The sequence below is a fragment of the Gallinula chloropus genome, assembly GCF_964237585.1.
Source record: "Gallinula chloropus genome assembly, chromosome: 14".
Taxonomy (NCBI): Eukaryota; Metazoa; Chordata; class Aves; order Gruiformes; family Rallidae; genus Gallinula; species Gallinula chloropus.
In genome coordinates this window covers 13722462-13749474 of record NC_140099.1, presented here as the reverse complement: position 1 = coordinate 13749474, position 27013 = coordinate 13722462, and the positions used below count along the sequence as shown (strand labels likewise).

At 41.8% G+C, this 27013-nt stretch overlaps 1 protein-coding gene across 1 annotated transcript; it reads right to left on the bottom strand.

Moving 5' to 3' along the window:
* Nucleotides 1-1464: 1464 nt before the first annotated feature.
* Nucleotides 1465-25058, bottom strand: PLA2G4F (phospholipase A2 group IVF; the record flags this gene model as incomplete). The annotated part of the gene is made up of 20 exons (XM_084270432.1): nucleotides 1465-1694; nucleotides 2936-3122; nucleotides 4183-4349; nucleotides 5185-5379; nucleotides 6239-6346; nucleotides 6815-6952; nucleotides 7722-7836; nucleotides 8428-8650; nucleotides 9765-9901; nucleotides 10206-10341; nucleotides 11227-11264; nucleotides 11718-11831; nucleotides 12824-12993; nucleotides 13287-13353; nucleotides 14544-14586; nucleotides 15194-15234; nucleotides 16697-16828; nucleotides 18151-18287; nucleotides 20868-20940; nucleotides 24948-25058. 20 exons carry the CDS (start codon nucleotides 25056-25058, stop codon nucleotides 1465-1467), a joined length of 2562 nt encoding a protein of 853 aa, XP_084126558.1.
* Between the last annotated feature and the right edge of the window lie 1955 nt (nucleotides 25059-27013).

Below are 27013 nucleotides of genomic sequence, written 5' to 3'. Positions count from 1 at the left end.
CTGACTCAGGAAATATGACAGATGTCCAAATCCTACAGAGCAGGTAACTGTGCAGCACAAGTTATGAAGAAACATGATAATATTAAGCTGCTGTTTCTCTGATTTCACTTTAACTACCAAGGACTACATCCTTCCGAATATCAAAAGGAAATTTAGTTATCCAGATGAAGTCAATGTTTAAAATATATCTAAAAATTCAGGTTTAGCCACACTTCCTCAGGGAGGAATCTCACAAAGAGGAGATTACTTTCTATAGCTGTGCAGGACCAGTCCGAGACGGACTCGGTAAGTCACTTTGCCACTGCCAGGTATCCCAAGGCAATAGAAGCTATGCAATGTAGTATTAAATTGACCTTTTTCCCTTATTTTTTTAATTGGAATAAAGAAAAATATATCCAGACAAGCGTTTATAAGAAAAACTGCCAAAAGCAATTAGCAAAACTAGTATTTATTAGAAGAGGAACATAAAAAAATACAACAAGAATCATACCCATTTGTAAATCTTTACATCATTTCAGAAAAAACACATTTCATGTCTCCACTGTTAAAATGCAGAGTCAGCATTCAGCTCAACCTAAAAGCCCCAAAAGTAAACAGCTCGTTTGCCACGCTGTGGCATTAGATCTTTTCCAACTGCTTAATTCAGTACTGTTCTCTGAGATTTCTGCAGAGTAACGTGAATTCCACCTCGCACAGTGGCATCAGCACACACAGAAATTCCTTGAACAAAGGTCTGGCTCCAAAGAAGCTTTCCTTCCTCTTACATGGAAAGAGGAAGATGAGATTGTTTACTCAAAAACATGTGGTTACCAAAGTAAGGCTCTCTTTATTGAACTTCTGGGAGACCAAAACCCATTATAATCCTTCAGAAGGAAATATCACAGGGACCTTTGAGACCATGAATTGCAGAACTGGAAAGCAGGTAATGACTGATCAGCCTTGAAAGTACATGGGCATCAGCCCAGTAGCAAGTTGAAAGCAAAAGGACACATTTCCTCTCCTAGTGCATAGTTACAATCTGTGGAGTTCCTTGCCAGATGATGCTGGAGTTCACGGAGGGAACTTCAACAATAGAGAGATGGAAGCACAGTAGTAGTCACCGTTTCCTCAAACACTGCTGCACCTTTGACAAGAAGGGGTGCTTCACTGAACAGAGTTTGAAAGGCCATTCTTCAGATGCTTAAACTGTTCAAATAGACCTCCACAACAGCAGCCACAGCAAGATGAAGTACTGGGCAAGAAAATTCCCTACTCTTCCCCCCATGACAAATTAACATCCACATGGTACTGCACATCCCTTTGGTATATGTAAGAACAACTGCATCTGGAATGAATTTTCAGTGTCACATGGGCTCCTCCCTTCCCAAGATGACAGTTTCCAGCTATTAGTTTTCAGCATTCTATCTTGAACAACGTGGGTTTCATACACCGCAGCTTGCCTGTATCCTCCGCTATGAAAGCTGCTCATGTATTGGATGTATTGAGGACTTTCTTCAACTTTCTCCTTTGCAGTGCCAAGCTCAGGCTTTTGAAGAGAGTGTCCTTGCTGTTCAGAACATTGTAGCAATTCACTTCCACCAACCTGCTGAAATCCAACGGCTCAAAGGTGAAGTTTAGCGTGCGGTAAGGAGAATCTGTTGCCTCAATGACAAAGTCACCAAAGGATTTCTCTTCTTCTGACTCGCGTTTAACCCCTGTAGCAAGGCATGAAAATAAAGAGGCACACAAGGAAAACCCAGCTGTGGTAGACTTGTTTTAGTTGGATTCTGCAGGGAGGGTATCACAGATAACTTTGTTGAACTTTAATTTTCTCCCTAAAGCTCCTCCTCAGAGATTTCAGCTCCTTCAGGATCAAAATGCTTGGAACTGAAGATAAAGTATTTATTCTTTCTACTTCCACTAGACTCCAAAATACAGGACTAAAACCCATTTTCACTGTGATAAATTGTTAGTGCATCTGTGATTATCACCATAAGATCGTGATAAGAATGTCAAAAAAATTCTTCCTGGAAGTGCTTTCCACACTAAAATACACCAACACCCAGAATTAAACTGATTTTAGGAGATTAAAGACTATTTAAAAATACTCTTTGAAATATGTAACCTGTGTTTTTAGCACCTGTCCAACTAAATTTAAATATTAAATCTTGAAGGATGAACATTAAAGTAATTTGCTAATCACTCTTCTGCTTGTTGCTATTAGAGAAATAGTATTCTTGAGCCATATTGAAGGCCAACACATTGAAACTCTTCATTGCTGATAAGGCAATGCAGCCAGGGCCTGGCATTCATTCTAGCATCAATACAGAGAGCATAAACAGAGTGCCTTACATGTCCCTTGCCTATGCCAGTCCTGCACATTCTTGTCTATGTATCCCAAAGGATTTCTTCAGGATGTTGCTTCCTCTGAGCACATAAGAAATAGGACAGTGCCTTTTTTGTCTGTCTCTTCTCACAGTACAGCTCAGTGTGCCACACTGTTGCTTGATAGACTTTGGTGGGCCTTACAGTCTACACTAATCACATGAAGTGAAACAAGGATCATTTATGACATGACATTACACTACAAGAGTGCAGGCCAGCTAGCACCGAGTCACATGACCTGACAGACTGGTCTCCAACACTTTGCTGCTTAGTGACGTTTTTATATTCAGTAAACAATTTTATTTAATCAATTTATAGCATTTTCCTATATATTCAGCGTAACTAGAAGTAAGCAAATTGGGTATTAAGGCAGAAAGGCCCTTAAAGAAGCAAAAACACTGCCTAATTTTTATTCTATTTATTCTAAACACTGCCTGATTTTAAAGTAACAATTTCATAATTACACTGTAATACTAAGAAAAACAAAAGGAGGGACACCAAACCCACTGAATTTTCCCCGTCAATACACCCAAGAAATCATAAAAATAGCTCTAAGATACAGCTCCCTCACCTGGAGCTTTGTATTTCTGGAAGGTGTCATTCACCAACGGGAAATGGAGCACAATTGGAGCCTTTGGATTATCATCATCCATAAACACGTAGCACTCTTTTGGCTTCTTTTCATCTTCCTTACTCAGTTTGATTTTTGGAAAAGGGATTTCCCGCTCTTCACAGTACTTCTGAGTCAGCTCCAAAACCTGTTGTCAAAGAACAAAAGGAGTGTTTATAGAATATCACCTAACACCTTGAAGATCATCTAACTACAATCCTTGAAGGGAGAGAAACATTCACAAAAAGAGTGACAGAAATCCAATTTCAAATTGGCAGAGAATAAATATATCTCTGGCTGATGACACAGAAGAACAAAAAAGCAGACCTGAAAACTGCTACCAAACAGCAACAGCTTGCAGCTGAAGCTTTTAATGTTTTGTTGCCCTAGATATATTCACCTTGACAGGTCTGAACTTAAAAATAAATATTCTTTTGTACAGGAAATAACTCGTTGGCATAAAGAAAAACACTTATAGCCACTTTACCATTAGAAGTGTGGATGTAAGTGAAAAAGGATCATATGAGGTGAGAAAATACTCTTAGGCAGCAATCTATATTGGCTTCTGAAAACTTGAATCTTACTGCGAGTAAGTCCAGAGGTGGGCCATGAAAGTGATCAAGGGGCTGGAGCGCCTCTCCTAAGACAACACCTTTCGAGAGCTGGGCTTGTTCAGTTTGGGGAAGGGAAGGCTCTGGGGTGACCTAATTACAACATACCACTACTTAAAGGGGTCCTACTTTAAGTGAGAGAGGGGCTGTTCACCAGGGAGCATAGTGATAGGACAAAGGACAATAGCTTCAAACTGAAAGAGGGTAGGTTTAGATTAGATGTTAGGAAGAAATTCTTTACTATGAGGGTAGTGAAGCCCTGGCACAGGCTGCTCAGAGAGACTGTGGAAGATCCATCCCTGGAGGCATTTAAGGCCAGGTTAGATGGGGCTTGGGGCAACCTGGTCTACTGGAGAGTGTCCCTGCCTGTGGCAGGGGGGTTGGAACTAGATGGTCTTTGAGGTCCCTTCCAACCCAACACATTCTGTCACTTTCCACCTTGTCAAGACATTCACAGTAAAAAGCATAGTACAATCATGTTTGAAACAGGTAAGGATTTACTTTAATGCCATCTTTCATTAGTGTTTGTTCTCAACATCAACTGAACTGCTGCCATAGTGAATGACTCTTTTCATGCAATTCAGCTAAATGTTTCACCTCAAATGGAGCTTCCCAGGAAAAATTGAATGACAAGATAACATCCACATCCCTCTCTGGCTGAACCACCAAAGGAAAGGGAGAGTTGATAGAAAAGCCACCATCCACTAAGTACAAGCTCTCTTCCATTGGGGTCAGCTGGTTGGGAAACGCATCCAGATGAGTTCCTGGAAGACATGACAAGTAATTATGATTCATTACACACCTCTTGGTACAAGCAACAAACAAAGCTTATGCTGGGTATATAAGAATAATAAAAAGAGATATTTCAACATACACTTTCAAATGAGACTGATGACTAAATTATGATGATGAGGTTGCTTTATATGATAGAACAAATATATTTCCATGGTGTAAGCAGGAGTAAATTCCCTGATTTCAGTGGAACCAAGACAAGTTCCCTTACTTTCCAAATCGACTGTTACAAAGTATTAACACACTATTTGATGTCCCAAATACAGGTTCACAGTGTGGCCAGCAGGGCTGGGGAGGTGATAGTGCCCCTGTACTGGGCACTGGTGAGGCTGCACCTCGAGTGCTGTGTCCAGTTCTGGACATTGAGGACCTGGAGCGAGTCCAGAGAAGGGCAATCAGGCTGGGGAAGGGGATGGAGGGCAAATCCTATGAGGATCACCTGAGGGAGCTGGGGGTGTTCAGCCTGGAGAAGAGGAGGCTGAGGGGAGACCTTATCACCACCTACAACTACTTGACAGGAGGGTGCAGAGAGGTGGGTGATGGTCTCTTCAGCCAGGGGACAGGCAATGGGACAAGGGGAAATGGCATGAAGCTGCCCCAGGGCAGGGTCAGAAAGGAGAAAGTTCTTCCCTGAAAGAGTTGTCAGGGCCTGGCACAGGCTGCCCAGGGAGGGGGTTGAGTCACCAACCCTGGGTTTGTTTAACAGACGGGTAGATGAGGTGCTCAGGGATATGGTTTAGCTTAGGATGGGAACGGTTGGACTCGACCTTTAAAGGTCTTTTCCAACCTTGTGATTCTGTGATTTACCTTTCCAAGTTACAAATTTCTTGATGTTAACATAATCTTTATGAAGATACAACCCCTGCATGAAATTGAAGGTTTCTCCACACGTGACCCGGGACTTGAAGAAATCCTGAAAGATTTGTAACAAGGGGCCCCCAGGTGTCACCAAGCGAGTCTTCAGCCGGGTTGGATCTCGGAAGTGGAACCTTCGGCAGTCATCTGCAGAAGCCACAGAAGAACTCAGAACACACAGAAAGGGCTTGTCCAGCTCAAACACTGCAAACAAACTTTTTTTCTCCAATATTTAACCTGTTGTCCTAAGGCTGAATTTTGCTTCTAATAAAAAAAGGATTGTAACGAAGTTGAAATGACCTGAATGTTCTGTAGTTGGATAATTTCACTTTGCTGCTTGAAGGGAATAGCGTTACTCATAAATCATTGTCTATATTTATTTCAAACAAATAAACCCCTTGTTACCAGATGGCAATCAATTCTCTCATAAAACAAGTCATCCACACACAGTAGCATTTACAGTTACAACAGAAGCGGAGGAGGGAGACTAGGGCTGCAAAAGCAAAGCAGGAAAATACTACCCCCCACGACTTAGGCTAAGGCTATAAACATGCACCTCAGCGACTCTCAACCTTTAATACGCTTCCTTTCCAATCCTAGGGACACACTGTACAAATGGAGAACAATAAAATCAGCTTATCCAAAATAACAAAAAAATAGGCCAAGGTGGAAACTGAAAACCTATTTTCCACCACCTCTTGTTTAGCAGTCCAGCTTCTATTCTTCCTCTTCTCATAATTAAGATCCCTGTACCACAATATGTGTAGCTCCCAGTACTAGCCCAATTTGATAGTTAGTCAGAATATTTTTTTAAAAAGTGAGGTAGTGAAGAACTAGAGTTATTCTCTTCACTATGCGTGTGACAGAAGGGAAGAATACATAATACAAAAGAGATCTTTCCAAATCTTGAAAATGATACACAACACATTTGAGTCATGTTATTTTATGATCATTTCAAAACCAGGAACCCTGTGAAAAATGCTACTGTTTTTATGTATATTCTTACCTACAACTTTGATAACGTCTTTGAAAGAATCCAGAAAGCTCAGTCCTATTCCAACCACCTTCAGGCAGATATCATCCAAGCTTGCAGCGAAGGCACTACCCCACATTCCTGCAGGAGGAACATGAAAGAATTTAATATTCAAAATGCTTTTCACAGTGTAGCTGGAACACCTAGTAAATCAGCTATCATGTGTCATGGGAGAGAGCTATTCTAAGGGGTGATGCTTCAATTTAAACCTTAGAGTTTATCATCGGACAAATTCTAATGCAATGCCATAATGCAAAAGCTTCTCCAAGAGAAAGGTTCTTACCCTCAAGGGAAAGATGGCAAGAGAACAAGAAGACTTAAAGCAGAAGTTTTTGAGAGGCAGCTTATAACAATCTTCGTTGAGCCTCTGGTCATGAGACTGTAATACTATGAACCTACACCCAAACCTCTGGAGAAAGACATTTTTTCTTTCATCAAATAATTTTGAAAAGATACAAAAAAGCATGGGTTTAATTTGACGAATCCAAAAAGCAGCATAGCTTCTTCCCCTTTCCCCATTTCATTTTCTTCATTACTGCAAGATCATACCTTGGAGAAAACAAATCCTAGGCTCTGGGTGTTTCCGGACGAGCCGCCCCATGAAGAACTCACTGTCAAAGTCCTCTGTTCGGACAAAAGCTCCGTATTTGCGAAATCCAACTTCATAGGGAGTGAACTCACACCACTCTAAGAACAAGCCAACAGGATTCCTTCTCATCTCAGTAAACAAAGACTGTATCAAGCATGACAGAAGGGAGTCTCCCTCCACTTCCACCGTCATTATTTCCCTGCTATTCTTTGCAGCGAGCCTCTTTCTTACACAGGATTAATAAAATCTCTTGCATGGGCTTTCACAGACCAAATACAACCTCCCTTCTTCCTGACTTTTCAGGGAAAAAAAACAAACACCAAAAGCATCTTGCTCCATCTTGACTTTGTTTCTGCAGAAATAGCCTGCCTATTTCACTTCCACTTTAAATCATTCCAATGGCTCCCTCTTCCATCAGAAATGGAAGCTACCTCACATTTCTCAGGCTGCTAAATCCAAATTAAATGATACATACTGTAAGGTTGACAATCGTTATTTCACATGGATCCTACACAAATTGATTATCTGAGACCATAAAAGAAATTCAGTCACCTAATTACCAAGGACTTCAAATATCTGATTCAGACACAGACTCAAGCTTTATCAGAATCTTTCATCTCAGTTCCTGAAAAAACTTCAGACAATTTCTAGCAAAGCACATGGAGTTGAACTTCTTTTCTCTGTTAAAGCCACGATGAAGAGATCTGTGCTCAGCACAGTAACACCATGCCAATCCATAACCTATTGCTTCTTGCAGTACCAACTGTTTGAGCCATACTTCCTGTTGTTGCTACACACTGCGCAAGGAACTGGATGAAAGGAATTTATGGATTCTAGCAAATAACAATAAGTTTGCCATGTTCATACCTGCAAAGTCACCGCCACTAATGTTGGGCCGCACATTGACCGCGGCATAGATAGGATAGGGGTTCTGGGCCCACTTCACTGCTGCTTGCTGATCAGACAGCTTTGATGGATCCTCCTGGCCACAAGCAAGGAAGGAGAAGCACACTTTAGTCAGGTTAAGTTCTATACCCATACTTGGAATGATAGTTTGAAGCTGTTGCTTAGCATTTCTTATCAACAATGCTACCAATTCAAAATCCCTTTTCCTCTCTGTCACACACATGGTTAGATTTTGCCAGAATATTTCTGCACTTGCATATTTAGAATTTCTTTTGTTATTAATTAACTAGTTACCCCTCTGCTTTCGATTAGCATAGCACATACTGTACAGACATGTCATTTTGCAAAACCAGCACTGTTCTTTCAGGTTTAACCTGCCCAATCCAAAAGCTATTAATTTAGTAACAGTAATTCTGACAACACACTAGGTTTTTCTTTAGCACTGCTTTATATGAATTCAAAATTCTTTAATAAAGACGGTGCTGGGAAATGCCAGACAGGAGGAGAGGAGAACTCCCTATGTTTACTCACACCACCATCTCTGCCCTGGGAACAGCTCACTTTGATAGAGAGTAATTGGTTTCTTGACACACACAATACATCAAGTGGGCAGAGCTCCCACCTGGAAGACAAAGAGCAGTACACATCCAAACATGAACTCTCTTACCTTCTGCTGCAGGAAATATTCCACAATAAGGCCCCACAAATCCGTAAAGGAAACTTTCCGACCACTTGTCTCCATCACATTCAGCTCCTGGAAATAGTATTTCAGTCGTTCTGGGGAAAACGCCCCTGCTTTGCTGCTGGACACAATACCCTGAGCTCTTCTGATTGCACCTTGAAGGTCCTTCTGTGACCAGTCAGGGTCTTGATACAATGTTGATAAACACCTGAAAATGCTTATATTAACGTCATCAGTCATAATGACCCCTGTGTAACAACCATTTTAGCTAGTTCTAATTAGTGCTGCAGCACTGAACTAAAAGCTTGAGACATCTAGCTAAAAGATATGACATTGCAAAGAGAAAAGAGTCCCTAACAGATCTCTGAATGCTAAAATGTGCTGAAAAACCTTAACACCTACAGGATAACTTCATCCTGATTGCTAACCTACCTTACAAGGACGTTCCAAGCACCGTATCCTAGCACGTATGTACCAATTCATCTATGCGAGTTAACTGCTGACAGCAAGAGTGCTACTGGATACAGCAGCAGAGGCCACAGGCTTCAGCAGAACGCAGGTCTGATTAAACAGAAACTCATGTGGAGTATTGGCTGTCCACAAGAACAGATGCCTACATTTGTTCAGAAGCCTGTCTCTGACTCAAGAGTGTCTGCCAGATCACAATGTAGTACCTAGATACAAGGTACGTAGGAGTTAATTTATCACACAAGGCACTGGAAGGGAGAATTACACTGTGAGGTTGCACAACTCCTCAGCGAAATCATTTCACAAAAAACAAAGTGCACTTATGAGGGGTGATCTCACCAGAAACTCCAAGAAACTGAATGACTGAAACATTTTAGCCATGCCTGATATTCAGCACACAACTCCAGTCTACCAAGCTCCAGGGCAAGCTGGTGCTATTCCTCCTGTCAGCCACATAGACTGTTTTGGAAGCTGGTGACATTGTGGCCCATGCAGATGTTTCCAGTGACTTGTACCACCTTAGTTATCTCCTCAGCAAGAGCAAGGAAATGGGGAAAGTTTTGGAAGTCAGAGCTCTGAAGGAACACAGAGCAGTTTTATTCATGTTCTAATATTCAACTGCCAAGCTCAAAAAAGCAGCAGATTCATAAATTTCGCCAGTAGTTGTATGGCTCAGAAGTGATTATGAATCTCTTAAACTCTTTAGGGTTCCCATCAGAACTCACAGGGTAGAGCCAATACAACATCTGACTTTGTTGTCTATCCACAGCACAAATACCATTTGGGCCTTATTTTACACCAACACTACTACACTCACCTGTAAGCTTCCGGAATCAACACTGCATGTAACTTACCACGTAGAGCCAGAAATCCCACACACATATATTGCAGCATCCAGAAGGCCCAGCTGCTGAAGCCCAGCCAGACTGCCATAGAATGACGTCAGTGCTCTCATCCCACCTCCAGACCCCAGTATCGCTACGACTGGAACCTGCAGACAGCAAACTCAGGAGTCAGTGCCACAGACTTCTGAACTGCAAATAAATTAACACAACTAATCCTATTTAATTCTTGTTCTTATAAAACTAAGAGACAAAAAATTTCTATTTCTATTTACATACCAAGTCATTTCAGGTTTGATGTCAACCAGAATTCCTTTATAATTGACATATATTGGTTACAATAAAACATAACAGCGTCACCTTAGAGTAGGTACAAGTAGAATACTACAACACTGGATTATTAACCAAGCACAAAGGATTTTACGTATCTCGCTATAGCACTGTGCTCAATACCTCATCTTTTGGAGGGGATTCTTTTAAGTGAAGAGTCTTCCTCAGTGCCTCAGAAACAATTTTCTTCCTTTTGTCTAAAAATTCTCTCTCCTCTTTACAGAGGTCAAAACCCAGGCGTATATCAAGATCCCAAGTGCTGAAATAGCAATTAAGACAAATTTTGAAGGACATGCATTTACCAGCAATAAGCAATTTCCACAAGCACAATTTAGCTGCTGATTTGAATCACTGGATCAAACTGTTAAATGAAGTTTCAGTGTATGTCTGTGCACCAGGTATTTTGTAGTTTAATTTTTTTCAGTCCCAAAAGCTCCTGATCACATTTTTCCCTTAGTGTTTAAATACCGAAAACTTCTTTCGAATTGTATTTGGATTAAGCTTCGGAAGTTTCACAAAGGAAGAAAAGATCCTCAGTAGGGGAAGACAACTGTATGAGGAGCAACTAAGATCACTGTATTGACATGGATGGAGAAATGAGAAAAGCAATTTGAAAACACAAGCTTCTGAATTTAAGAGACAGACAGGGAAACTGAATATCAATAAGCTTGATATTAATTTGTAAAAGGGAAGCTGGCTCTTCAGTTAGCGACTATGTAGAAAATTACTAGAACAACTTACTAGCTAACTGCATGGTTGTGTTATTCTTTCCTTATTACTCCTTTCTTGCATCCTTCCTCTATTTTATTGTTCAAGCTCTTCATACACTGAAATATCTTTTCCTATTTGCAGTAGCACTGCACGTATTCTGGGAACCATCTGTACCTAACAAAGCTCCTGCATAGTCACATCAGCTATTTTACACTGAAGCATTAGGAACACAAAATTTGCCCAGGTCAATGCCAACAGACAGTATCTGCAAAGTGAAGAGTCACAGCCTTCAGAAGAAAAATAACTACAATGCTTTTCTTTAATCTATCCCAAGATATCAGTGGAGACAATGGACCTCCCCAGAACAGCAGGGAGAGTCAGAGTCACTCAGCTCCTTTGTTATGAGATAAAGGCCTTTGGTGTTCCCACTCACCTCTCTTCAGTTTTCAAGCTCATATCCAAACTTTGTCCCTGTGGAAAGATAGAACATATCTTGTAATTGCTGTCAGCTACGTAGGTGGAACTACTAACTATAACTTTTGACATCAACAGGGTCACTAGATACTAAGCAGAACAGCACCCTGACCCACAAAACTATATCTCTGGAACAAAATGTGCTCAGTGAGCTGGGTGATAAAAGTTATTTCTTCCACAGGCCTCTTGCCTTTCTCCTCTGATATTTTTCTTTCACCCCCTAACATACTTTTTCCTTTGGGAAGCTATGAACTTTATACTTATTTTGCAAGACCCAGCTATGAAAACATTTGTGGAAGAACCGCACTGAGTAATCTCAGTATTTCATTCTACACATCTCGATGGAAACAGCACTTTAAATCACATGCAGCTTAACTTGCCAAATGCCTACAGGCATTGGGGGAAAATTAACCCAAGCATGTTAAAACAAGTGCAAAATACTGATGTTACCTCTCCCAGAGAAATGACTTTATCAACTTTTTGTCCAAGAGGAAGGGAATTGACTGGTAGAGTCCCAAATCCCAGAACTGTAGAGTGCTTTTCAATATCAGGGTTCACACCATCCTAATAAAAAACAAAATGTTATTTGAGCTCTCCAGACAAAAAGTTAAGGATATGACTTTCACACGTAAAACCAACAAGCAACCCTTAAGATCACTGTAACTAAGCATTTCCCAGAAGTCTAAGGATTTTCAAGATCATCCTGTTCTCTGACAGATCTTTGCTGGCATTATGTCTGACATTCAAACAGCTGCCCTTTTTTTTTTTTTTTTTGCCTTTCTTTTCCCAAATACAGCTGTCTGCCACAAGCAAAAAAAAAAAAAAAAAACCAAACCCAAAAAACCCCCTTCATTTCCATATACAAAATTTCCTCCCAAAATAGTTGTGCTCTGACACATGTTTGAACGGAACAGAGACACAGGAGGGGAATCAACCTTTCAAAAGGGCAGACAATGGCAGGACAAGGGGGAATGGATTAAAGCTAAAGGAAGGAAGGTTTAAATTAGATATTAGGGGGAAGTTCTTTACAGAGGGAGTGGTGAGGTGCTGGAACGGGCTGTCCAGAGAGGTGGTGGATGCCCCATCTCTGGACGTGTTCAAGGCCAGGTTAGATGGGGCCCTGGGCAACCTTCTGTAGCTCCAGGCCTGGAGGTTGGTATCCCTGACGCCTGTGGCAAAGGGGTTGGAGGTCCATGATCCTTGGGGTCCAATCCAACCCAGATCATTCTATGATTCTATGTCAGAAAGCTCACAAGCAACCTTGCATTCTGTCATCCAAGCAGGATTTGGAAAAGATTTCACAAGGTAACAGCATTAGACATTCAGAAAAGGTACCACAAAGTAGGAAATAATAGCCCTAGGAAGAAATGTGAGCATGTATTTAAGAAGCAGAGCAAATTAAACTTTGCCAGGAAATCTTTGTGTTTTCTCCCATGTTGTCCTAGCAAGTAGCAAGCTCTCAATGCACACTCATGTGCAGGTTTATAAAGGCACTTGTTTCTGAGCGGATTTATTCAAAAGGGGGTTGTGAAGTCTGTAACAGGCAGATGCTCTACCTGTAGGACAGATATTGTTTGCTCCAGCTCCACTTGCAGTTCTGGATGCATTTCTTTATCAGCATGAAAGACAAAAGAGGTTCCATAATCCTTCTCATCGTCTGGCCTCAAAGGAATGCACAACTGCTTCTGATACGCACCCGGAACAGACAGCTTGACCTCACAGCTCCCTGTGTGTTATGAAGAGAAATTCAGACCAAATTCAAATAAGACTTGAAAATCAGACACTTGTTAAGTGTAGCTGGAAGTACGAAAACACAAGCAAAAGAACTCTCACATGGTACCCAGTGGAAGCGACCCAATGTTATTTAGTATTAAAAAGAAAAGAAAAGATAATTTTAAGCAGCCCATTTTGTGGGCAGGAAATAAAACTGCACTCTGTATACAGAGCATCAAGTTTTCCCTCATTAAGGAATAAACATGCCGAAAAGTAGATCTGACAAACTCTGCAGGGCAGCCCTACCTTGCTGTTTCTCTTTTGTTTTTCCCTCCTTGTTGACAGTGCCTTGCAGAGACAAGCAAGGGTGAACCTATGAAAAGAAACCACCAGCTCCAGTTATAAGACTTTAGTTCACCTTGGTGAAGCTTAGTCCATCTACTACAACAGGTGCACGTTTACAGCTTCCAGAAAAAACCTCTAAGGATTATTTTGATCTTTCAAATAAAAAGTTCTGTTTCAGTAGGACAGGATTATTTACTCGTTTCAAAAGCAAAACCACCCCTGCCTATTGCAGTTATTTAATTTGGGGTGGGGTTTTTTTTGTTTTTTTTCTTTCTTTTGCAACCACTCCTTGGGAGTTACAAGTTCTCAGTACCTGAGCATCTTCTGTTGTTCCACCTTATTTCAACACACATACGAGTACCTGTCCAGAACCTTTTCAGATCTAAACAAACACTTCATAAATTCCACCATGACTTTCTGTCCTGGACTGTCCATGTCCTCATGAAATTCAGCATCTCACACCAATCATCAGCTTCCCTTCTAGGAAGCAGATGAGCTACTTCATTGGCCATAGTTTATCTAAAAGATGCAGAACTACTCCACTGCTTGAATGTAAGACTGATTTACTAAGGGGAAAAGGAACACAGAAAGACTTTCCCCTGTGAAATAGCTTGAAGAACTATGCTCTTGAATCACATCAATTTTCCATGAAAAAATGCTAAACTTGACATTTCAATAACAATGAACGCTTTCCCACCCTTTTCTCATTATTAAATAAATTCATCATTTCATTTGCTATCCTTTGGGGAGGAGAAAACAGGTGGTAACACCTGTATTTTTCATGTATAACGCACCAATTTTCTTAGACTGATTGCCTCAGGGGCACAGGCAAAGCCCTAAAGATGAAGCCTCCTATTCTCAGACCCAAGAGTTATCACTTACTAATGGCACTGAAAAAAGGTTAGAAATTGTAAGTATTGAGGAGGGGCACTATACCTGGCCAGCATCTAAGCTAGAAAAGAGTTCAACCTGCAAGACTCACTAGCCTCCCCCCCAAAAAAAATCCACAACCCTTTCTGTGAGCTGATCCCAAGTTTTTAAAATTGCTTTTTAAATCAGCAAACTAAAAACAGAGAGGCAGATGCTGGAGAATAGGAGCAATCTGGATGCAGGAGTTGAATTCTCAACAGTTCTTGTCCTCTCACCACTGAAAAAAAAAAAAAATCTTCCTCCAGGTCTAAATCCCAACACATAGGCAACTGAATTCCATATACTCACCACAAGGACTCCATTGGTCAGTACCTCTGTGGGAGCATCTGAGCTGTGTGAGAGAAAGACATTAAATGAAAATCAGTTTGTTTTAATTTGCTTCAACCTACTTTTCAAACTGCTTGAGTAAGGTGTGGAAGAAAGGTCCTCACTTTGAGATATCAGTGCGAAACTGGAACCAAATATATTTTCCTTCACAGAACAATAAGGGGGGGGGGAATACTAAAGAAAATATTTCTCTGCAAGAACAAGCATATGCTATGAGGTGTCCCATCTCAGTTATTTTTATAACATACAGAAAAGCTGAGGTCAGACTATCAGATTGATGAAGCTTTCAATTATTTATATTGCAAGCTTAACTGTGTAAGCTTTCCATTCTTAAGTAACTCACCCATAAAGTGTTCATTTCCTTTATAGCACTGCCAATCTCATGAGCTCTAACAAAATTTTATTCCTCTTGTGGTACACCAAAATGTTGGTAACTGGAGCTTAAGGATATTTGGGAACCATTAGCAAATCAACTCTAGCACCACAGAGAATTGTAAAGCATTCGCCTTTTTAGAGGCAACACTGTCCTTGTGCAGAAACAGCAACTAAGAAAACAGAACACAAGTAATCTGCAGAGCAGAAGTTCATGCAACTCTTCAGGTAAGACTCACCATTTTTCCAGGTAAAACTCCACATCCAGCTCTTCATTAGCCTTTGAAAATAAAAGTTGGACACGGGTGACCCCTGATCTTGAAAACAATGACAAGAAGTCTTTCCAAGAGAGAAAGCTTTCTTCCTGCTACAAACTATAGTAGCTAGCTTAACTGTAACTATTTAACTATGAAAAAAGCTCTCATTATATTTGGAAGGTTTAAAATTTTGCCTTTTTTTGCTCTTTAAACATTCCACACTTCCCAGGCATACCCTATACGAACAGCACACCTATGTTTAAGGAGACAAGCACACGCAATTCAGAGTTGACTCTTAGATCCATTCATTAGAAAACGCTCCAGCCTCTTCTAGCTCAAGTGCCACTGCAGCACCGTCACTGCAAATAGCTCCTACATGAGGCTTTGTGCTTTTATTGTTTCAGCAGGTTGCACTCTCAGCTCATCGCTATCTTGGTCTCATACAGACTTTGATCCAGCCATCTTGCCCCCAGCCACAGCATACAGTAAATCCTCAACACCAGACCTAACATACCTTTTAAATAACTAAGTAGAAGCCAGTTTGGGTAATTCTCTTCACTGAAGTTGAGGTTTTTGGTTCCACAATTACCAATCAAGATGATTAAGCATTCAGCAAACAAGATAAGAGTGTGAACAAAGGTGTTACTAAGTCTCTGTGATCAGAAGTCATAGAATCATAGACTGGTCTGGGTTGGAAGGGACCCCAAGGATCACAGAGTTCCAACCCCCTGCCACAGGCAGGGCCATCAACCTCCAGGCCTGGATGTAGATGAGGTTGCCCAGGAACCTTGGCCTGTGACATTGACCAACACTTCCCTGCTAACCAAATACCAGTTAGCTTCTCACCACACCAAAGCCAAATTTCTCAAGAACACTCAACCAGCTCACCTTTAACCCAGACCTACTGTAGCAACATGTCTGAGGCAGTTACAGAAAAAGATAAGGCTTGCAATACAGTTTTAGCTACATAAAACAAGCTGTCTTGTTGCAAGCCCAAAGACAGGTTGGTGCACAGGGACTGAGAGAAGCTGATATGCACCACTATCTCCCACATGAAGACAGCTGAACGCAACTGAGGGAAAACAAGGGTTTTTTTCAGGCTTTTGACTTATCAGAGGTAACCTTTGCAGCAACAAACTTCTTCACTGCAAACTGATGATGAATCACCCAAATTAGACAGTCTTCAGTCCCCAAACTGACTGCTGACAGTGAAGGCCTTTCATTTTAAGCCCTGCCTACACCCCTTTAGTCTCCTAAAGGGTGGTTTACCATCTTCTGAACAGACAGCAGTCATCCCAAGTTTCATTTAGCTGGGCGTCTAAAGGCTGTGGAACACACACACAAACATCACCATGGATTTTGGGAATAGCCACATAAGCTGTCATAACCTGCTGCAGCGTTTTCCCCCCTGTGTGTTGCAGAAACCGGAAGATCAACCAGCATGTAACTGCTGGATTTCTGTAATGATGAGCCACAGCTACTCACAGTAGTAGGGTTCAACTTGAAAGTTCGCAGCAAGGGCTGACCCAGCTTCATGCCTCCTACATCGAAGATGATAGACGTGAGCTCATCACTGACAAGGACATCCTTATCGTAGAGTGTCAACTCCAGAATATTCTAAAGATCAAACAAAACAGCCTCAGACACAGACAGAAACACTTCTACAAACCTGAGCAGCTGTATACAATAGACACTTTAGGCATTAATCAGTACCCTTCCCCCTTAGGAAGGGAATTCACTATTTCCAGCAGCACTTGCAGCATGGTTAAGCTAAAAGCTCCTAGTTAACGGTGATGAGGTAAAAGATTTTCTGGGCTTCTGAACTAGAGAGAGGCCCAGTTGAATCCACATGGCAGCACTTGCCACTAGGTTCAGGCTCAGATCTGCCCAATGAAGCAACACAAATTCTCACACTTTCACTGTGATTCAGTCCAGGATGCAACAGTGACCTATCACCTCCTGCTCAGCACAGTCTCACAGCAGGTAAGCCCAGCAGAAACTAACTTAGACACAAGGAGTACGTATCGTACCCAAAAAGACTAGACTGAATTTAGAGGTGTGCTGGTGTAGCCACACAGCAGTAACCAGACTGAGGCTTCACAAGCCTGTGGGGGAAGAAAAAGCTCCCACACTCGGAAGCATACTTGGCAATTTTCTCATCATTTAAGTCAATTACCATTCCACCTTTGTCACCAACCATTATGGAAAAGTACTCCAGTGAGGGGGATAGTTTCTTGTTAATAAGCACCTTGTTAGTAAAATCCAAGGCTTTATTTTAAAACCTTGGATTTTATTCACAGCTACAGTACCATACTAAACCTAATCTTTTAGAGTTCCCTTCCCTCTACCATTAGTTTCTACTTTGAGAATGAATGCTGACTGTCTGAAGACAGTACTCTATTAGGTTCAGTATTGTTCAATACTCTATTAGGTCTTGCTCAGACAGCACTGTCTCTATGAGCTTGAACTTTGCTTCCCTTGATCACAGGAGCTGGTAGCAAAACTTGACTGAATGAACCAAGTGGCAAAGTGTTCTGAAATTTAGTTCCCATTATCCTCACTCAGGCACCTGGCTGCGTAAGGCAAACAGAGCTACAAGTAGGCAACAGCCACTTTGTGAAACTAAAAGCAATCCTCAAATACAAGCCTACTTTATCAAGGCTTTCCATTCTGCTCTGCCAGGTACTGCCGTAACTTCCTGAATTGCATCACAAGGTCATTTATGGAAAATTCTAGCTGCAGTTGAGACAAGAGAGCAGTTACAACCTGCTGTAGTTATCACTGGACATGCATAGTACAGTTCTTCGTACAACTGAAGAGGACTGACACAAGCAACACTGGCTTTGAGGGTGAGAAAGACCTTTTAGTTTTAGGTATCTAAAGTAAGTCAGTAGATGAACACAGGTAGCCCAATCAGCTCCACAAAGCACCCTCCTTACCTTGATAGCACCATGGATTCGGTACTGGAAAGTTTCATTCCATTCTGGGTTATCAGAGTTGTCAACAACCTGTGTTCGGGAGACTATGGGAGAGGCAGTGGGCAGCTTCAGTTCCACGTAGCAGTCTGCCTTGGACACTACAGCAGAGAGCACAGACAGATATCAGAAGGACTTTATTCAAACACAGTCTCTCCCACAAGCTCCTTGTTTTCTAGAGCTCACTGCATCACAGAAATGTGCAAATTTAAGGCTGAACTTGTACAGCAGAAGACTTTAATGAAATACACCTCTTAAAACATCTGTAAATTGAACATATGTACCTACATTTCCCCTTTATCTGGTTCATCCAAACTATAGAGCCCTTCATGGGAGACTACAATTCAAAATGAAGATGATCAACTCTTTAAAAAGATTACTGCTAATACAGGGCCCGTTGCCCCTTGTCCTGTCTGAGTCTGAGAAGACTGAGAGTCTTCCTAACACCCTCCTTTCAGACACTTGCACACATCATTAAAACCCCCCAAGCCTTCTCTTCTGCAGGCTAAGCAGTCACAGATCTCTCACAATCACAGAATCACTGGGGTTAGAAGGGACCTCCAGAGATCAAGTCCAACCCCCTGCCAAAGCAGGATCCCTAGGACAGGTCGCACAGGGAGGTGTCCAGATGGGTCTGGAATCTCTCCAGAGAACGAGACTCCACACCCCCCTGGGCAGCCTGTCCCAGGGCTCCCTCACCCTCACTGGGGAAAAATTCTTCCACATCTTGGTGTGGAACTTCCTGTGCTGCAACTTGCAGCCATTGCCCCTTGTCCTGTCCCCACAGACACTGAAAAGGGTCTGGCCATTCCCCCCTGCATCCCATACTTCAGATATTTATAAACATGAATAAGATCCCTCCTTAGTCTTCTTTTCTCCAGGCTGAACAGTCCCAGCTCACTCAGCCTTTCCTCACAGGGTAGATGCTCCAGGCCCTTCATCATCTCCATAGTCTCCTCTGGACTCTTTCCAGGAGATCCCTGTCTTTTTTATCCCAGGGAGCCCAGAACTGGACATAACACTCCAGGTGGGGCCTGGCCAGGGCAGAGCAGAGGGGGAGGATCACTTCCTTTGACACGCTGGCTCTCAGGCTGTTTATAGCCAGCAGCCCTTCACTACTCTCTTCAGTGTCTCATAGCAGAGAGCCCAGAATTAGGCATAATACTCTGGATACAGCCCCACAAGAGCTGAAGAGAAGCACCACCTCCCTCATCCTGTTGGCAATGCTCCTCCTAATGCAGCCCAGGATACTGTTAGCCTTTCTTCCAGCAAAGGTACACTGTTGGCTTATGGTCATCTTGCTGTCCACCAGGACCCCCAAGCCCTTTCCTGCAAAGTTGCTTTCCAGTTTATCAGCCTCCAGCATACACTGATGAACAGGGTTGTTCTTCCCCAGATGCAGAGCTTCCAGGGCTTTCCTTAGAACTGCATACGGCTCCTGTCAACCCACTTCTCCAGCCTGTTGGGGTCCCTCTGCACAGCAGTGTGACACTTTGATGTACCAGTCATCCCTCCCAGTGTTGTAACGTTGGCAGACGCACTGAGGTCACAACCCCTCATCCAGATCATTAACAAAGACATTGAAAAACATGGGACTCAAAATTGACCCCTAGGTTATACTGCTCATTACTGGCTTCTATCTAGACTTTGTACCACTGATCACCACGCTTCTGAGCTCTACCATTCAGTCAGTTTTAAATCCAACTCCTTGTCTGCTCATCTAGCCCATATTTCATCAGCTTCTCTATGTGAATCTGATGAGTGTCTAAGTGAATCTGATGAGTGACAGGGTCAAAGGCCTTACTAAAGTCCCAGTGGGCAACATCCACCCACCGCTGTACCCTCGAGTATGACCAGGAGCCGAGCTTTCTGTTTCCATTGCCTGGAAATAACCAATTGTCTCAGAATCCTTCATTCCTACAGTTAAGGCCCCCTTTAGCAACGCAAGTAAGGGATCCATTCTTCACTTCAGATGAACAGAAGGACCATAAAAAGTGCCAAACCTTCTTTTCACAGAGCAATTCTAGCCTTCAGGGTTTTCCATCCCCTAGACTGTCATTTAGTACTCCAGCAGTTCAATACTGGACACTAAATATAAACTTAAGGCAGGCAGACTAATTAAAGTTCACATTAGCTTTAAATCTCCCAACAGCCCTGAGAGCTTTACTACACACAGGTGTAAGAGGAAGGGAATATATACCATGCTGTAAAAACAAGGGACAGATTAAAAGCAGTTTGTTTTGGAAACATCTACTTCCTTAAACAGCTTCAATGACATAAAACAGCAGGCACATGAAAGCAAGCACTACTAGAACTAAGGAAAAGTAGTATTTGGAAGCAAGGTTTGAAGAGCATTACTTCCAGGTACAAGAAGACTGTACAGCAAAACCTGGGATGAAATTTGCCATGACTCACAACAGGACACAAAGGGGCAGAGAAGTAAAGAGATACCAGAACTTACTTGATTTTGTTCTGCAAAGTAGCAGGGTTAATTTGCAGCTTGGCCTCACATCAAGCGTTTAAGACATCTATAACGCTTTAGAACAGAAGCTTTTGTTCGGACAAAGGCAATACACTCTGTGTATACACTCTGTGTACATAAGAAGTTCCATAACAATGCTACCATGGTACAAGTACGCACTGAGCAAGTCACTTTTCCAACACCTTGACTAAATACTTACACAGATCTGTACCCTTGATGTTTCTGGCTCGGAGAACTTTTACGGTTAGGTTGTAGTAAGGGTGCTTCTCCCACTGAAAAGAGAGGAACAAGCTTAGCACATAACAACTGCAATGCCTGTTCTGTAACCACACCAGAATCAATCCAGAGAAACGGATCAGACCAGTCAGCCCAAAATAAACTCTGAGTCGATAAAGGAACATAACCAGTGCTTTTCGTGGCCTGGAAGAAGACTAAAGGAGACTAGAATGAAACTAAACTCCCTTTCGGCACAGCGGTGAGTGATGTCTTAGGCCAATTCCTCACAGACTTCAGAAAATGTGTCACCTATTTAGAGTTTCCTCTAGTTATAGATCAATTTCAATGGCTTTGTTAGTTCATTCCTGCTGAAGGATAAACAGGCATCAAAGCTGTTGAAATAGCTTTAAACATGACTTGGCCAGCTTAAGAGTACTTCTCAAAGACACACACATGTTTCAGGGAGAGACACAGCATGGTCTAAAGACAGAAAGCATACACTGTTTACAGTGAGGAAAACCTACCCATTTTTTTGTAGGAACACATATCTCACAGCAGTCTGAGCAAGAGAAGGAAAAACCATTAATTCCTGTTCATTCTGGATAGCTACTGGTGTCAGCCAGTAATACAGTAATACACATGCCACTATACCAGCACAGATCAAAATGCAATCCTTGCTCTCGCAAGCCTCTGGAAGGTTATTTTTGGAAAGTAATATTAGTATCTAAATGCCTGGACATGAGGAGGAATGAAAAGCCTGACTGAATCCAAGAAGATCATGAAGAAGGAGAGGGAAGGACAGGGAAAGACAAAAGAAAACAGCTTGAAGGGATATAGTGCAGCAGCTATACAGAACCAACTGTGTAAGGCTCACAAACAGAATGGGATTTTGCCTGCTTTCCACCACTTATGACACAATCCTGGCCAGCTAAGAAACTTTTCTGTTCTTCAACGCCATTTAAAATGTTTTTTACAAACACTACTTCACATTAATAGTTTTCTACATGGTTGGCTTGAGAGCTGGGTTTAATTTCAGATACAATGAGTATTCACCTACTGCTGAATTCAACAGGACCTTTGCTTAGGACAAAATGCTGCAGAGTGCCAAATACGACACAGAAATACAGCCCTGGCATATCACCAACTAGAATCTTAAGGAAATCAGGGAACTATCAAACTCCTCTTGAATATTCCTTACCTAATAAATGGAACTTAACTATGTTTACTGAACAGTCACATACTTGGAGTTTTCCTTAATGCTTATCACTTTAACATACTTGCTAGCTTTTGCAAAACAGGGTTTGACTACCACAGTGAAACCAAGACACACACAGTGTACTGAACAGCTTCACACTGAGCACTATCCGCTCTGACCAAGAAGTGAAGGGTAAAAATTACACAGAGCCTAAGATATCACAATTTCAATTTGTGCAAATAAACTTCATTTATACTATTTTTATTCCTCGGGGTCTCTTATTTGCAGCATCTGCATGAAGATACTCCTTCCCTCATTTGTTTCTGGGAACACCACATGTCTTCACATCTAATCTCCCCACGAGCTCTACCCTTCAGACACTAGTTTTTCCTTTTAAAACCTTCCATAATCACTTCTGCTTTGCTTAGTCACTGACAATAGTTTCTCAGGCAAAGCCTGACCTTCTCTGTGTCATCAAGTTGGTAAATGGGCTCCAGACAGAAATTCAAGATTGCGTAAGTTATTCTCACCAGCTTCCTAAAAGTGCTGCAACTCTTTAGGTTGTTGAGAAATAAAGCTACATGATCACCCCTGCAAAGCAATCCTCACTTACGCAGCCTATCACCTGGAATTCAGGTGCAGAGGAAGCACAGGACACCCTGAAGACAGCATATCCTTCTTTTACCGCATGTGATCTATCAACATATAGTTACATGTTCCAAGGAAAGTCTTTGCCAAAGGTGTCTAACAACCATTGATTCTCAGCCATCACATTTTCCACACCCACATAATATAAGGGCATATAATGCAACAGACATTCAATTGTGAGCCTGTGCCGCCAATTATGGCAGAGCCTTCCCATGTGCCTTTTCTATTTATCTTTTACCCATGGCACAGCAGGGTCATAACACGTTAAAAGGCGAGCTTGCAAAGTAACGAAGCGTGAGGATATCAGATATCAGAAAAGCCAGGCAAGAAATCTTTAAGAAAAGTGAACAACAAATAGTCAGAGTTCTGCCTACACCAGTGTACATGACAAATACCAACATACACGACAGAAGCAAACAACCAATTCTAGTTTGCAGTTTAATGATTTTTCAGCATCATCCCTTTTCCAGACCTCAGGAAAGTGCATCTGAAGCAAAAAAAATTTTCCCCTTGAAATCCTCAAATGAGGGATACAAGACAGAATTCTCACTCAACCCTGTTAAAAACTGATTGTACCTTCCATCTAAACTGCAGGTGCTGATGCAGCAGCAACTGCGAAACAGGTTACCCCAGCTACAGGGCCCAGTAGTCTCCACACTTATACAGCCCAGAACACCCACCTTCTTAAAGTGCTGGGATCCACTCCGCGTATCTCCACAGACTCAATAAGCATTCTAATTTCATTACAGAAGCCTCAATAATAAAAGTGTAACTTCTAAGCCATATTTTGTGTTCAGTGCTACCAGGCAAATCAGATAGCTCAAAGAAACATCCAATTTACCAAGGGAGCACTTGCCTCTCACTTTGTTCCTGCCCCCAAGTAAACACTGCTGCCCATAATCCCCTTCCTCCTCATTTCAGCCACAGTATCACAAGTTTGCTTTTAAAACCTAAAGCTAACTCCTGGCTTTCCTAAGCACCCCATGGGTTTTCCCTCCTCCTCCAGAAGCACACACCCACAGTCACAAGAGACGACTTCAGACACAGCCATAAGTGCCACCGTCTCCTGGAAGCCCAGTTTTATACCCAGTCAGGCCATATAAGTACTACAAGCAGCTTAGTATCACAACAGCAGTGGCAAACACTGGGCTCACTCTCAGTTTGTGTTTTCTTTAGATGTATGAAACTAAGGGTAAACTTTGGAAAGTTAAGGAGGTCTATTATATTCAATTCACCTACAAAGGCAAAAGGTTGATCCACTGCCCCTTCCCTCCCTCAGTTGCTATTAAATAGTCAATACAAAAATCTCTCCTATCCAGCCAGCGCAACTTCACTGGGTAGTGCCTAATTTTATTTATGTAATGAGCACTTTGGGGGAAACTTCACATCCAGCAGTTTACTTGTTAATGGAAATCACATAAGGCTAACATGAGTCTCTTCTACCCTGATATCCCAAGTACTAAGCAACAACAACAACAAAAGTTAACAAAGTAATTTTTAGTCACACTCCAAGCAGAAGCGTGGTAAGGCAGGTACACAGCAAGCCAGGTTGTGACATTTAACGTTCACCTCAATTTTAAGCTGTACATTTAGGGGGAGACAGGTAATCAGAAAACAGATCAGATTTGTGTCAAGGCTCCTTCACAAACAGTTTAATGCAATTCAACTTTGAGGCTATTGGCCAGAACCGTTTCATACAATGGAATGATTATAAGCCATTCAGAGGGCAAACATACTGAAACCACTTTATCTAATGTGGTTGCACTGCATTATGAATGGCGGGTGAAGTCATCATTAATCTTTGCCTACTTTAGATTATTAAGCCCTGTGGGATAAGGGAGAGAGCAGGAAGGAAGGGAATAGTAATCAAGGATATTTTCAAAAAAACATATAACCAACATTTTGTCATTCCTGATAAGAATACCAGTATGTTGCAGTTTCCCCCAAAAAAGTACCTGGCATCAGATTAATTCTATTTCCCAAAATATAAGGAAACAGACCTTGAACCTGCTCTACACTGGTTCACACAGATCCCAAATTAAGTACAAACCTGGAATCTATACTAGTATAATTATCTAAAATTTTCACCTGATGATAAATTTTGATGAATTCCCACAGAAGTGCAGAACTGGTTTTCCACACGTGCAGTAACAGGGAGTCACTGCCTAACGCACGAGCTAAAGAATGTCATCTCAAAGACGGCACTACAATTTGTCTTACCCGCCAGTGATAGAAGCCAGTCTCTTTCCGCTCCTTCCTTTGGAAAAGCACAGCTGCCAGAAAAGGCAGCACTCTGGGTGGAAACGGGCCCCGCAGCACCTCTTGGAACATGGGAAAGACCTTCCCTTGCCTCAGCAGAAGACCTGACAGGGAAAGCAGAGAACAGCCGCCAGACGCTTGGCTGCGGAGGGCCGCTCGCCACAGGCTCGGCCTCGTGTTGCGCAGGCCGGGCTGCACTCCAGCTGCCAGCAGCGGAGGTGTGGCCCACAGTCGCCAAACAACCCAGTTCAAATACTCGCTGGCAGGTTTTTCAAACACTGGTAAAAGATAAGGGCAGCACCGGACAGGAAAGCCCTGGTTGGGGGGAAGCTACAACCTCAAAACCCCCAGTACACATTTTTGTTTGCGTTCCAGAAACCTGACTTAGGGCTTTGATTATTTTAAACCCTTTCAGAGTTTCAACATAGGCTCAGAGAGAATTTTTTAAATAGAAATTTGCATCTTATAAGCTGGTGAACGCAGCTATTCAGAGAGGTTTCAGGGAGGCCTGAGCACACATCACAGTTTAGATGCCTCAGAGTCTAGCCTTGACCTGCACAACTCCTCCCATTTATTGCCGTTTCCATGTAGCAGAGTCTTTGACTCCTGCAAAGTTTCTTAAAATAATGTAAAACAGAGAGTGCAGATATTATATGACTCTGTTGTGTGTTAAAAATATTTAAGTATTAAAGGAAATTGTTTACTGTAAGTGACTTAGTTTGTTTAAACAGCTGCCAATAGTTGGCTTTTCTGGGGGTTTCTATTAAAGAGCTTAAACTGAAGCAGCAGACCAAAAAACAAATTTAAGTGTTTCAACAGTTAGAAAGTAGTAGAGACCATATGTCAGCCAGCAATGCTGTGTGTCACCAGCTCCACGCAAACATGACAGTGTGACACACTCTCAGCAAGGCTCCATTCATTGATCATTTCCTGTCATTAGTGCCAGTCACGAGATCACAATTTAAGAGAATTAGTAAAGACATAAGCACTGACATTTAGAACACAAGTCAGCACTAATTAGTGAAGTCACAGACTTAAGAGTTGAGGCACTGGCAAAAAGCAAACACAATACCATTGCAAACAGCCAGTGGTACTAAATGGTACAGTCAAGAGACACTGGATTGAAAAAGCAATTCCTTTGCATTTCTATGTGCCGCTCCATTGAAAGGTTTTATTTATTGTAAAAAAAATTACAAACCCCAAAGTTTTATTTACTGGTGTTTAACCCAATATAACTCAATTATAAATTACTTGTGGCCTCACACAGTAAGGGAACATGGAGAAATCACAGTTACTATAAGCAGTTTATTACAGGCAGTATATAAACCTGTATTTTAGCTAGTGAGTGCCCAATTGCATTTAAAATCAAGCTTACCTGCCTTCTCTTGAAGCTTTTTCCTCTTCCACTGAAATCTCAGCAGAGACTTCATGTTTATAGAATTTCTCTTAAATTTCAAGAAAAGAATGCAAGCTTTTTAGAACATATGTTTAAGCAGTTTCATAGTCAACATATCATCATTAGCAACCAGTGTTTGTGTGCAGTTTTAGCTATCTATAGATACTATTGACAGACAACTTAATATCCAAAGAGAAGCTACTTACTTTTGTCATCTCCTAACAGACTAAGAGAACAAGCCAGCCAAATGGCATCAAAACATGAAGCAACAAAGATGACCTCATACCTCATAGTTCTACTTCCACTTGGATTAGAATCCCCATAACAGTAAAGGCAAATGTGTGTCTACATTTTGTTGTTATTTTTCTGTCCGCAAGTATGAAGAAATTACACCATCACCAACTATACTGCATATTACTTAAGAAGAGATAAAGATTCCAAAGGATGCCATCAAGGTTTAGGTTTGGAGGGGTTTTTTGGTGGGTTGGTCTTCTCCAGAAATACCGATGTATTCAATTTTCCAACACAGAGACAAAAGACTCTTCTGCAGTGCTACCTCCCATTTCTATATAATATAGATCTTCAGTTGTCCCATTCTATTTGTAGCACTAGTCTTGTCTATGACCTACAA